The 13,245-nt window shown below is 42.9% G+C and overlaps 1 protein-coding gene across 3 annotated transcripts in view; it reads left to right on the forward strand.

Moving 5' to 3' along the window:
- Positions 1-13,245, forward strand: part of ADPRHL1 (ADP-ribosylhydrolase like 1) — a 34,623-nt gene that overhangs the window by 11,133 nt on the left and 10,245 nt on the right. The window contains exons 5-7 of one of the 3 annotated variants that reach the window (XM_048956791.1): positions 2,524-2,651; positions 6,136-6,268; positions 7,890-8,043. In XM_048956791.1, the coding sequence (XP_048812748.1) occupies positions 2,524-2,651; positions 6,136-6,268; positions 7,890-8,043 (415 nt within the window). Of the gene's footprint in view, positions 1-2,523; positions 2,652-6,135; positions 6,269-7,889; positions 13,241-13,245 lie in introns of those variants that run through there. The other 2 variants (XM_048956879.1, XM_048956947.1) reach the window with 2 other exon arrangements.

A 13,245-nucleotide genomic window follows, 5' to 3' on the forward strand; every position in this document is an offset into this window, starting at 1 on the left:
TTCACCCGCGTCTCATTGCACACTAAGATTTTTTTAGACCAGACCTATGAGGAGCAGGTGCAGGATTAGTGTGAGTGAGATCCTCTTTGAATGACTTTCCAGCAGGTTCCTGTCACTCCACCAGAGCAGGACCCCTCTGCATGGAGGTATGTGTGTTGGACTCCTGAGGCACGCTGTGCAGGCAATGTCCGTATTGTTGAGCTTTGTCCTATTTTGGTAGCAAGATTCTTCTGCATTAAAGATAAGCTCCTTGCCTGGTGAGATGCACTGCAAAGATGTCCTGCCAAACAGAGTCCTCCTGTTTTAGAAAGCACTTCTTGGCTGCTTTACCCTCCTTGGATAACAAACATGATGTTCAGACATGGAGGGTTAGATTCAACACCCCTCTCTGTTACTCAGTTACATTTACTCTTCAGACAGGCCATGGATCAGTGACTATAGTCTTCACCTGGTCTCAAGAAATGGGCCAGAGCCTCATTGTGGCTGGTGGATGGGGTACCTGACTGTGCTACAGGCTGTCCATGCAACCAAAATCTCCTGCCTCTCCTTTCCCCCTTTGCTTCTGAGCCCATGCATTGAATAATCACTCTTCCTTGCTTATTGAGATACTATACAGAAAATAGTCATCCATGACATTTTGATGCTTTATGTACATGGGGGAAAAAGGACAGTGGAAAATATGCTTTAAAATGCAACACAACCTGTCAACTCATTTGTGTATTTAAAAGCAATTTTGGAATCAACTAGTGGGATGGGTATTGGTAGTTTTCTTCAACCAATAAGGTTAATCTTCATGGGATGTATTTTTTCCCTTGAAATACACTCTGGCCTAATGGCTGTGTGCTTTTTCATTCTTCTGAATGGCTCATTTATTAGAATTCTGACAGCTAGCTTCCTTGTAATCAGGCAAAACAGGCACAGAAGAAGGGCAGATGTACATTCCCACATATATGGGGCCATGTGGCTGCTGATCTACCACCTCTTGGAGGTATTGGATCATACAAGGCAGCATGGTTTTGTTTACATGGCGTTTAACTGCTTTAAAGATCTGAATTGGCTAAGAGAAAAACCTGTGCAGCCTTTTAGGAAAAGAAGAAAAATCATAGAATCCCACAATGGTTTGGGTTGGAAGAGACCTCACAGCCCACCCATCCCAACCCCTGCCATGGGCAGGGCTGCCCCCCCAGCTCAGGCTGCCCAGCGCCCCATCCAACCTGGCCTTGAGCGCCTACAGGGATGGGGCACCACAGCTTCTCTGGGCAGCTGTGCCAGTGCCTCATTGCTGTCACAGTGAAGAATTTTTTTCCTCATGTCTATCCAAAATCAGTTTAAATTCTGTTTTAAAACTATTATCCCTTGTCCTGTCACTAGATGTCCATGTAAAATGTCTCTGTCTTTATTAGGCCCTTTTTAAATATGGAAAGGCCAAAATAAGGCCTCCCTGGAGGTTTCTCTTCTGCAAGCTGAACAGCCCCAACTCACAGCCTTTCTTTGTATGTTACATCCTTCAGAAAACTGGTTCAATTGTGTGTATGCTCCTCAGTTACTTACAGCACGGAGTGACCAAAAAGGGCAGAATCAGGGAGAAAGCAGCAAGAATTGATCATATTTTAAGCCATACACAAGTAGTCCCACACTGAATCCCCAGTTTGCCTTGGCACACTTAGCAGCCATGTATATCTCACTGATTTTTAATTCATCTCATCTGCCTTTTCACTCAGGCATAAATTCTGCAGGCATAAATTCTGTATGCATATTCAGTGTGACTTCTGCACCTTTTCAAGCCTTTATAAAAGGTCGATTGTTGCCTTGAAAACACACTGAATTTAGTAAGAGTATTCACATGCACAAAGTTAAAAGTTGTTAGCAATATTCTTCTCAAAGTTACATTAAAAAGGAGAAAGGCCTATGGTAATTACAACTGGCTCATTTGTATGGGCAAAGACATGTGTGTTGTTTATTCTTTTTTACTACATTTAATAAGGATTTTAATCTACCCAAATGGAAATTTTGGTCTTTCCCATCTACCCTTTCCTGAAAGATCAGTCATGAACAGAAATTCTGGAGAAAATGTACGAATAAAAAACTGAGGTGGGAAGTATTTGTACTTCAGGCATGTAAGTATTTTTAGATATTCTTTAATCACAGCAAAACAGTACAAAAATTGGCACAGAACTGACATTTTCTCTCTAATTCATTGACTTTTACCTTTTTCTTAGACTGTTTCTAAGTAAGTTCTCCAAATCTCACCTTGATGCCTCTTAATGTCATTTTAATATGTCGTAAAAATAGCACGAGATTCTGAAAATGCTTTCTTCCTTTTAACATCTGCAGTTTCCAGTTGGATGTTCCACCTCATATTAAAATGCATACTTAGTGTATCTGCCTGTTTAACGTATGTTCCCGCAAAACACCCAGGTTTTCAGATGAGTCAACACAATCATTTTCTTGAGAAGCTATTGAAGTAGAAATGAAAATGTTGCCAAGATGAAATACTACATCATTAACTTCTTTTGCATTCAGAATACCAGGAGCACTGGTTTTACTTTGAAGCCAAGTGGCAGTTTTACTTGGAAGAGAGAGAAATCAATGAGGAGAACCAGAACAAAGCCGTCTTTCCAGACAACTACGATGCGGAGGAGAGAGAAAAGGTAACCATGACTTCAGATAGCGCCCAGAAAGGCTTTTGCTGTTGGTGGGACACACCAATACTTTACAAATGTTTCCAGTGCAGAGAGAAAGTCTTTACTTTCTTCTGAAGTTTTAAGAAACTGTAAAGAACTCCCATCCTTGGTGTGGGTACTTGTTAGTGGAAAAAGCAGCTGCAGTCAGTCCTGAGGTGCTAAAGGTTTCTACAATGGGAGAGGAAGTCCTAATGTCAGATGTGGTGATGCTCAGCACGGGTATAAAGCTTGTAAATGAATCCCTGTCAGCCACAGCTATTTGAGGTAGAAAAGAGAGCTAAGGAGAGGCTGGAGGCTCTCCTTGAATCCTAATGGAGCTGTGCCCAAGTCCCACAGAAATGCCTCCTAATGGAGCTGGGTTAACGTTTCTAAGGTCCTTTGAACAGAAGACAGCCCTCCTAAGCACTGACCTGCAAATACCTGCAGTGCCCCAGCGCTAGTTTTAATGTCTCAAGAGGTTTTTTTTACCATGTTTTATGTGGTACTGTTTTACAGTATCTGTGATCTTTCTTTTGCCTTATTAATACAGGTTATAACTTCTTAACTCAAGATAAATAATGACTCCTCTTCCCTGGTGTTTACAACTCTGATACTTGCTGGCACCTCTCAATGTTCTCCACTTAGCAGCTAAGAACTAAGTATGTAGTCCTTGTCACCCTTCCCCATAAATCAATCCCTTTTTCCAGAGTATAAAAACACCGCTCTATTCTGAGAAGACACTTTGTATATATTTAGATGTTTGTTTCTGCAGTGAAAAGTGCCAGTGGAAGCCAGATTGACTCTAGGTAGTGAAAAAAAATGCTTTAAATATAAATACTAAATCTTCCCTTTTTATTTTATTGATTCAGCACTACAAACTTGTTACTAGTTTTTTGTTCCTTCAAGTTCTGCTGCAGTCTTTGCGGGGTTTTATGAGAGATTAAACTGATCGGTATTTCCCCATGATCATTTTCAAGAGGGAACTGAATGAATTCCCAGAGCAGAAACAAAACTTATCTTCATGAGCCTAACCCAACTAATTTGACCTACTATGCTATTCATTTTGATGCACAGGAAAGGAAATGTTGCTTGACCCTCAGACTGTACCGACAAACAGCAATCACATTCTGGCAGAAGTTCCATTTTGCTCACAAACTGAGCATGTTTATTTTAGCCATGGAAAGAATAAGCAACAAGACAACTGTCTTGCCTGCCTTTTATCCAGGACTGCTTTAGTTTTCACTCCCAACCATTTTGTGTCTAGAGATGTAGCGGGCGGATGGCCTTTCTGCAGGCAGTGAATAAACCACAAATAGCTGGTAGCCCTTCTGGCAGCAGGTCTCATGGGCATGAGAAGAGGCCCCATACTGAGGACACAGCCAGAGTAGATGTGAAAGAGAAGTGCTCAAATGTGGCATGGACCAATCTGAGTATATTGCAAAGGCAATTTCCCTTTAGAAAAAAAGTGAGCTTTGATTGCTAAACAGCAAAGATCACATTCTGTATAGACAGATAGGTACAAATTTGGAGATAACTAGAAATGTAGGGGAAAAAAATCCAAATTAGCTCTTCTTGAATGTATAAGTATGAGCTGGGTGATCAGATGTTGGTAGGAGGTGGCTGTAATGACCAACCACAGGGGTTGGTAGCAAGGAGGAAATGTGGGAATTGCCTCTAGGGCTTGTAAGGAGCCCAGTTCTCTCTCTCAGCATGAGGGACAGCATGGGTACACCTGCACTCATCCCCACTGCTGGTCCTCACCTGCCCTTGCCCAGGGAAGATGGGCTGCCACCAAATCACAGAGCTGCACCAGGGTGCAATGTTCTGCCCTTTTGAAAAGCTTGAGAAACTGTCTTGGAGCAGATCAATCCCAAGGAGTGCTCTCCCTCAAGTAAGGAATTCCCAGCAAAGCGAGGTGACATCAGATGTGCGCAGAACATCAGTGATAGTGTGGGCTAAATGGAGAGAAACTTGAGACGCTGGCTTGCTGGCCCAGAATAGCACTTCCACAGTCAGTGCACTTGCATTGGTAGTGCTGCACCTGTGGCCTTGCTGCTCCGCCAGAATGGAAACTGCAGGAATAAGGCTATAAAGTTTGCTCGTGTCAGAGAGCAGAGTAAGCAGCTGCTGTCTCTAGTCTGAAAAAAAAGAGAACGAAGTGAAGCTGGATTACCCAGTTTAACGTCCGTGCAGATAAACCATCACTAAGTATATACTGGCAGAGGTGGAAGTGAGTAGATATATGTGCTTACCTTCATACACATAATAGAAGCCACGTGAAAGGAAAACAGCTGAAGCTAACTTACCATGATGCAACTAAAGCTCCAAGAACTACAGCTGCCAATTCCTGTTAAGGGAAAATTATGATTTTAATATAAATTAATCGGAGTCTTGAGTTCATTTAGAGATTTTGGGCAGTTCTCTTCAACTTACTTCTCTAGAGAAAATTCAGCTGTCTTTGCAAACCTCACTGTGGTCTTTTTAATTTTTTTCCCTTCTTTCTTCTCTTGGGGAAGAAATGTTTCTTCTGCTTGCAAGTATTTTTCATTGCTGCTCAATGGAAGGTGAGAGAAAGGCTCAGAATGAAAAAGTCATTGACGGAGTCTGAAATTGAGTCCCTAAAGAAATTGCTGAATCAGAGCTTCTTCAGCCTCCACGTAAAACTTGGCAAATAGAAACATTTGCATACATGTCGCAAGAGAAGTTGAGAATATTTCCCAAAAGCAGAAGGAGGACTGATGATATAAACCGTCTCTAACCCTAATTTTTAAAGAATAAGGACTTCTAGGGTGTGAAATAAGAATTTGTCTTGATCTACTTCTTAGCATTCTTGGCTCACCATGTACCTGGCCTGCCAAGTTTCTCTGCATCCTTCCTAATGCCTTGTCCTTGCTGTGGGCATGGTGGCCTCTGTCCCTAGAAGAGATGTGCTGCTTCCAGAAGGGAATCACCCAGCAGGGAGACTGGGAGTGCAGCAGAGCCTAGGAGGAAGTTTTTCACACAGAGGGCAGTGACACACTGGAACAGGTTGCCCAAGGAGGTTGTGGATCCCTGGAGGCATTCAAGGCCAGGCTGGATGTGGCTCTGGGCAGTCTGGTCTAATGGTTGGCAACACTGCACATAGCAGGGGGTTGAAACTTGATGATCATCGTGGTCCTTTTCAACCCAGGCCATTCTATGATCCTATGATAGAATATGAAAGAAGTCGTTTTGCACTCAGTCGTCAGCACAAAGTGCAGATGCCCATTTACTGAATACACCCATGTACTGAATTCAAAATTGTCAGTAGTTGGCAGGATGCTTCCCCTCATTAATGGGCCCAGCAATCTTCTCACTGTGAAAAGTGAAGAAAAGCTCAAGTAGCAAATGCCTTCTTGCGACTCCTAGGACACAGGGACAGGATAGGCAAGCAAGATGCAGTGCACATCCTCCTTTCCACTGATCCACCCTGATGCCTCCATCTGTCTTGCAGACATACCGCAGATGGAGTTCTGAAGGTCGGGGCGGGAGACGGGGCCACGATGCCCCAATGATCGCCTACGATGCCCTGCTGGGGTGCGGCGGGGACTGGACAGAGCTCTGCAACCGCTCCATGTTCCACGGAGGTGAGGGCACTGCCGCGGCTTCCAGCCTCCTTTCCCCATTGTGTTTCACGACCTCCCACTCACGAATGGCTGCTATTGACCACTCTGTTGTGCCACTGATTTCTTTTACATCCCCTGATTTTGCACCATCACAGAACCACGGGATGGCTGAGGTGGGCAGGAATCTCTGGGTACACCTATTCCAAGCCCTCTCCAGCAGGGCTACCCAGAGCAGGGTGCCCAGGGACATGGCCGGGCAGCTTCTGGAGATCTCCAAAGAGGAGACTCCACAGCCTCCCTGGACCATCAAAAATTCTTTTAGCAGCAGCTGCCGTGCAAGCTGTTTATAGTCATTGTTAAATGTTACTTCATCTAAGTCCCATGGTTTTGTGAGAGTTGAATGAAAAGTAAATCTACTATAACTTTATAAAGGGTTGGCATCTTCCCCTGCCAAAATACTAGCACCTTTGGCAAAGCCACATTTTAACTGCATATAGTGAAGTCAAGTAAGGGAGAAAAATGGTACAGTGCCCAGTCAAGTGCCAGGCAAATAAATCATAGAGGCATGCAATAAATTATTTTAATGGCTTTTCACAAAGTAATTCTCTTACTGTCATCTGCATACTGCTGGGCCAGAGCAGATGTGGGCAATGATCCCAGCACAAAAACACCTGTGTCCACCTTTGCCCTGTCACAATGGTGGAAGCTGACAGTCTCTCACTGTCAGCAAGAACCTGCAGGCACAGCAATGCATATTGTTGCTGCTTAACATGGTTGGATGGTTTAAATCATATGTAGTGCTTTGCTGTATTGTTAGGCACACTCTCCAATCTAGAGCATAGATGTCACCACCATTGAAGGTGATGAGGTGCTGGCACAGCTGCCCAGAGAAGCTATGATGCCCCATCCCTGGAGGTGCTCAGGGCCAGGTTGGATGGGGCCCTGGCCAGCCTGAACTGATGGGTTGAGACTGGATGATCTTTAAAATCTTTAAAATCAACCAAACCATTCTATGATCCTATGGCGTTTGCCATGTGGCAGAGACTGCTGCAGTTACTCTTCCCTCCCTTTTTCTTAATAATGGCTATCTGCTTGCAAGAGCTGTTGGGTTGCAGTGGGGTTTTCCCCAGCCAAAATAAGCAGTCAATCTGTGCTGTCAGGGATGATCTTGTCCACTCTGCTGGCCATACCTCTCTCTGTCTCTGGCAACCTTATGTAGTCTCCTCCACTACTAGAACTAGAGGGTACCAAGTACAAAGAGTGAGTGAAAACTCTGAAACAGACCAAAGGAGGTGCTCCTTTCAAACACTGAGAAAGGATGCTGTGAATCCTAAAAGTCCACATACATTCTAAAAGTGATCAGATGAACGTGTGGGAAAAGATACCGTGGGAGCCAGGAGATGGAGACCAGCTCTAGCTCAGAAGCACACATCACGGAAGCATTGCTGTATGTGGGCTTGGTGTTACCTTCCTAGGCATGGGAGAAGACACGGGGTCTTACAAGCCTTTGGGACTAATGCAGTGCAGCCATCATGTCCCTTCCATCAGTGGCTTTGTACTTCTGCCCCTGTGCTTTACAGGCTTTAGTTGTGTACTTAAAGGTGACCCTAAGAGAAATTTGCATCTGTGCTTGAACCCGCAGGAGAAAGTGCAGCGACGGGATCTATTGCTGGCTGCCTCTATGGGCTGGTGTACGGCCTGAGCAAGGTTCCTAAGGGCATGTACCAGGATCTTGAGCAAAGAGAGAGGCTAGAGTACTTGGGCGAGAACCTTTACCGACTGTCCATGGAGGAAAAGTAAAACTGTCTCTGCCATTTTCTCTTTCTATAAAGACTATATCAAATCCTGTAGATAACTGTCCGACTTTAATGATGAAGGAATTAGCTGAGAGTTAATCTGAAAGGATGTATGTAGATTGTGTGCAAGTGAAGATAGCTGAATAACTGAAGAACAACTAGGTATTTACAGTGTTTGTGGGTTTTTTTTACAAATGTAGGGATTTTTTGAATATAAATATTGCTGCCTAAGCCTGTGAGATAATCTCAAATGGAAAAAAATCAATAAAAACTTTTGACTGATTTCAGTCTAACTTGCTATAATACCACTTTCTAAACAGCTGTGAGCAGTAATTACACACACAAAATTAATTTTGAGAACTAATGCTTTCTTGCAGAACTAATGGTAGTGCCCACTTATGGGGATATTCTCTGTATACTTGACAATCCTTTCACCACTGCTGTTTTACCATGTTCTCAAATCTCATGTGTCTGTGACACTTGTAAATCTACTATCTCACGGATTATCCTTTAATGAACCGCTGATCCTCGCATCAGCACAGTGGTGCAAGGTATTGTTGCATTACAAGCTTCCAGAAAAGGAAAAGCCAAGACTAAAAATACCCCTAAGGATAAGCAAAATCATCTGCGCCCAAAATTTCTGAATTGTACTTTTGTCATTCTTCAGTCTTCAGAGCAAACTTTTTTAACAATACAACAGGCTGAAATATTTGTAAATAAATGAATCTTACACTATTTCCTAAACGCCATAATTTATTTTTAGACTGAGCAGATTATATGTTGCTGTATCAGTATCTGAATTTTTGGCTGAGGTCTTCAAGCAGTTGTAATAGGTCAACAGTCAGGCTCTGATACATTTCACAAGTCTGAGAAACAGAACCCCTGGAAATAAAACCATTACAACTACTCTTTTTCTTTTTTTCCTTTTCCTTTTCCTTTTCTTTTCCTTTTCCTTTTCTTTTCCTTTTCCTTTTCATTTTCTTTTCCTTTTTCTTTTTTTCTCCTCTCTATACTTCTCATCTTCCCTTCCCTCTCCTTCCCTTTTCCCTTCTCTTTTCATCGCTATTTTTTTTCTTTCTGTTTTTCTTTGTTTTCCTTTCTCTCTTCTTATTTCTCTCGCCTTTTTGTTTTCTCTTTGTCTTTCTTAATAAAGTCAGAAAACCATGATTCATTTAAAAGCTACATGCAGCTGTAAACAGTAGGAATGGATGAAGGAGGTTCTGATGTTCCAGCAGCATGGGCACAAATCTGGAATTCTTAGTGAAATGATGTGAAAGAATTAAGCACGGAATTAGCACCTGGTGTTTAACCTCATATTTTACCTCACAAGTTCAGAAACTGAGGTCTGCATAACCCTTTCTAATCTTCACAGTTAGTGACTGACTACATGGTGTTGGTTTCTCTTATCTTTCTCCAGCTGCTGAACTGTGTTTTAAAAAGATAGCTAAAAATACATAAGTACTTTCCTATTCGTTTTTCCATGTAAGCAATTGCTGGGATTGTCACTGGGATGTTATGTGGCAGAAACAGGAGCAGGTGGTCTGTGTTGTTATGAATAGCAGCATGCATGACAATATCCGTATGAAAAGGATTTCCTTACTACCAGCTACTTCAGACACTGTTGTTTTAGCATGTTTTCTCTTCTCAGCTTTGCAAGGTGCTTTCTTGCTTGCTTTGGAGATATGTTAAACAAGAAGGGCCATTTTTGTTAGTAGCATTTGATTTAAGACAATACCAAGACTTCCTGAAAACATTCCTTTTAGCTTATGATGCTGTATATATATATATATACAGTTTATGATGCTGTAATAAATTCAGCAGTAGGGAAGAGAAATTAACATATCCTGCATCTCCAGTGCTTCAACCTTTCCTCTTCCTTTGAAAGAAAAAAGAATCACAAAAAGATGAAGTGTGCGAACAACTATTTTGTTCCCACTTCACCATATATCCAGACTGATGAGGACCAAGTTTTGTTTTAGAGACAAATAAGAGAATCTGATTTAAAAGGTTGTTTACATGGGCTGAACTCACAAAGCACCATTTCTGCACTGGCTGGGGTGAGATGTACTGGCTGCCATTTCATCGAGAACACTAAAAAGGCCTCACTGCCAGTCGTACACTTTTAGCAAGCACTACAGGATTCCCCCACCCTATTTTCTGCAGCCCCCAGAGCCCTCACACATTGGGAAAGGTGGGCTGGGGGTGTTGGCAGGGATGGAGGAGAGTGCTTGCTGTCCCCTGTCCGCACATGGCATTGCCCACTACAGAGGTTTCCTCAGGACAGGCCAGCCTCTGGGATAGGGTTGCACTGCGGCCCGTTAACATTTCAGGCTGTTGCCACTCCAGCACTGCTGTGCTAAGTGTCACCAAAGAACCTATAAATAAATAAGTAAATTGCCTGTCTTATGTATCTTAATTATTCACGGGCCAAGAAGGCAAGACACTTTTGAAGATGGCCTTACCTCCCATAGAGGCCCAAGTGAACTGTGCTCCAGACACCGAAAACCACATCCTTACAGCAGCGCTTCCAGGAGCTGGCAGTATGTCAAGGCAGCATCATGTGCTTTAAGAACAACGCAAATCTCCAGGAGAAGAGGCTGAAGTCTTCTTCAGGCCATTTCCCAGCCTCAGAGAGGGGTCTGTGCAGCCAGCTTGTCCTGTGACATAATTCACTCAGAGGTGACTTTTTCAGAGGTTTGGAGTTCCGCCTGCATACAGTGGGTACCTGCTCCATTCCTTCCAGATATAGGTGAGACTAGAGCTGACAACATGCAGTTGATCTGGAGGAGATTATATTTCATTGATAGGTCACTCGGTAAAAGAAAAGCAGGATGCAAATAAGAAAAGGTGATGAAGAAATGCTAGGGATGGTGTCTCAGCCCAGTGAAAATGATGGTCACACTCCAAACCTGGTATGCCTGAGAAATCCTCATCATCGCACTCCCTCTCTGAGGTGGTGAACACGGATCAAACACTCGACCCATGCAACATGTCTTGCTGCTTAAGGCAATGCAGTATTCCCATAAATCCTAATTTCTGAGGGCAGCATATAAGAACACGCTATTTTATATCTTACCACCAGCATCAAAGGAAAAGCATGAACAGAGCTCACAAGTGGTATACTTTAATGAAGTTGTATGGATTTCATAGCTCTTAAGTCATAAATTACTCTTAATACACATAGTAGAGAGAATCTGATCTTCTTCCCTTCACAATCAATAGTAGTTTGACTATGCAGACCTCACTGAGAACAGGACTAGTCCATATTTTACTGTGAACATTTATTGTATCTGAAGTAGTATGGTAGGGAGAGACAAGCAGGGCATCTGTTCTGCTGCTGTTCTGAGACATCAGAGAGCTTAAATCACAATGATTGATGTGCCTGCGTGTGTTTCTGAACATACTAGGCGCTTTTTAGGGAGGAGAGGAGCAATCTTCTGCCATGGAAAGCTCTCAGTGAAAATCCTGACCAGCTCTAGTAGAAAGAGTGAATTAGGATATTCTTAGCCTTAGTTATACCCCAATTTGTTATTTATTTATTAGGTTTTAATTTTGAAAATGTCCATAGTTGTTACAAATGGGGATCTTGATATAACACGGCAGCCTTGCTTCTTCAGCCCCTGGCTAATTCAGTAAGGGATAGGGTAGATGTTACCACATTGTCCATGTGGGAGAGAGCACCTGTGCTATGTTGAAATGCAGTTCTTCCCAATCAAAACCAATGCAGTATTGTTTGTTACATTAGACATACGCCAGTTGTCATGCTTTTTTCTTTCCTTGGCCCCTAAAAATATCTACAAAGTCATTATAAATAGACCTTCTTCCATTCAAGATGGCAACTTCATCCCGCTGCTGAGGGATGTAATTTTCAATATGTGCATGCGCTTGAAACTCAGCCAAGTGGAATCCAAATGTCATCACCCAAGTGGTTGAGGAGCAGCCCCTCACTTTGTAACCAGCCCCTGCAATATCACAGTAGGGGGGCTGGTTTCAGTTTCTTTTGGAGTTTGTGGGGTGCCAGGTGCTGGGGCACAGCTGGGCCTGCCCAGACCTTTCGGGGAAGACATTCCCCAACGGATGAGCCTCCACAGCCTTTCTCCATTTTCTACCCATAGGTTTAATTGGAAGAATTTCTTCTTCTGCTTCTGCTTATAAAAATTAATACCCTCCTGGTATGCAGGCTGCATTCTGTGCGTGAAGCTATTTCACTGCATGGAGTAACCTTCCAGATTTTTCTGGTGTTAGAAAGCTGACACCTCTTGCTTTCTCCCCTCCCAACCCAATCTATTGTTATTGACTTCACACTCCAGCTTTTGTGCTGAGTTCAGTATTTTATTTAGTAACTGATCCATACCAATTAAAGCATTGCCTAAATCCCCAGCTGTCCAAGAGCCTGATTCTTCAATATCTCAAGTGTAGGTCCAACATATCATCCTTCTTGCTCCAGATTAAGGGGGTTTGCAGTCAAATGACATTGCCAGGATTATTGTTAAGTCAGGTGGTGCTGACCCTGTGTGCCCGTACCCTTTCGGAAAGCGGATTTAAGAGCATAATATCTGAACTACTTGTACACCTGATTTCAATCAAAAAGCAAACAATGACATTTTATTTTATTTTTATTTATTTTGTTTTGGAAGCTTACTTACTTCTAAGCACTACCAGTAGCAAAAACTATCAGTAACACGTTCATGCTCCCCAGCCTTGAGATTTTGTTTTAATCATTTGAGTCTTTTTAAGAGTCTGTTTTTATAACCCAAAGGCAGAACCATGTTCTCTTGCCAGCTGCGTCTTCAACGTATTTATCCTTACCTACACTTTACTAAGCAGGAGTGGAAAATATCTTTGATGTTGCCCTTGCATTTGGACACTTTGATACCAAATTAGAGCAAGGGGGGACACAGAGGAGATGTGGTCACCCCAGCTACTGTTGCTCATGCCCTTGAGTGCTCCCACTTGCCGCAAAGTGCAGGAGAAACAGCCAGTGGCGCCATGGGGGCTGTGAAGCTCTGCACGCTCCTGCTACACAATGCCTCACAAAGCTTGTAAAGCACTCTGCATGCTTTTTAACAGGCCACTAATGATGACTCTCTTGAGAATTTATAAGTTTAAGTATTTTTTTCCATTTTTTGCATGCCACTAAAGCAAAATGAGAAGGTAGCAGCAATGTTGACAACTTGAAAAGAATATGCGTGTTTTCTCTTG

The sequence above is a fragment of the Lagopus muta genome, chromosome 1 (genome assembly GCF_023343835.1).
Source record: "Lagopus muta isolate bLagMut1 chromosome 1, bLagMut1 primary, whole genome shotgun sequence".
NCBI lineage: Eukaryota > Metazoa > Chordata > Aves > Galliformes > Phasianidae > Lagopus > Lagopus muta.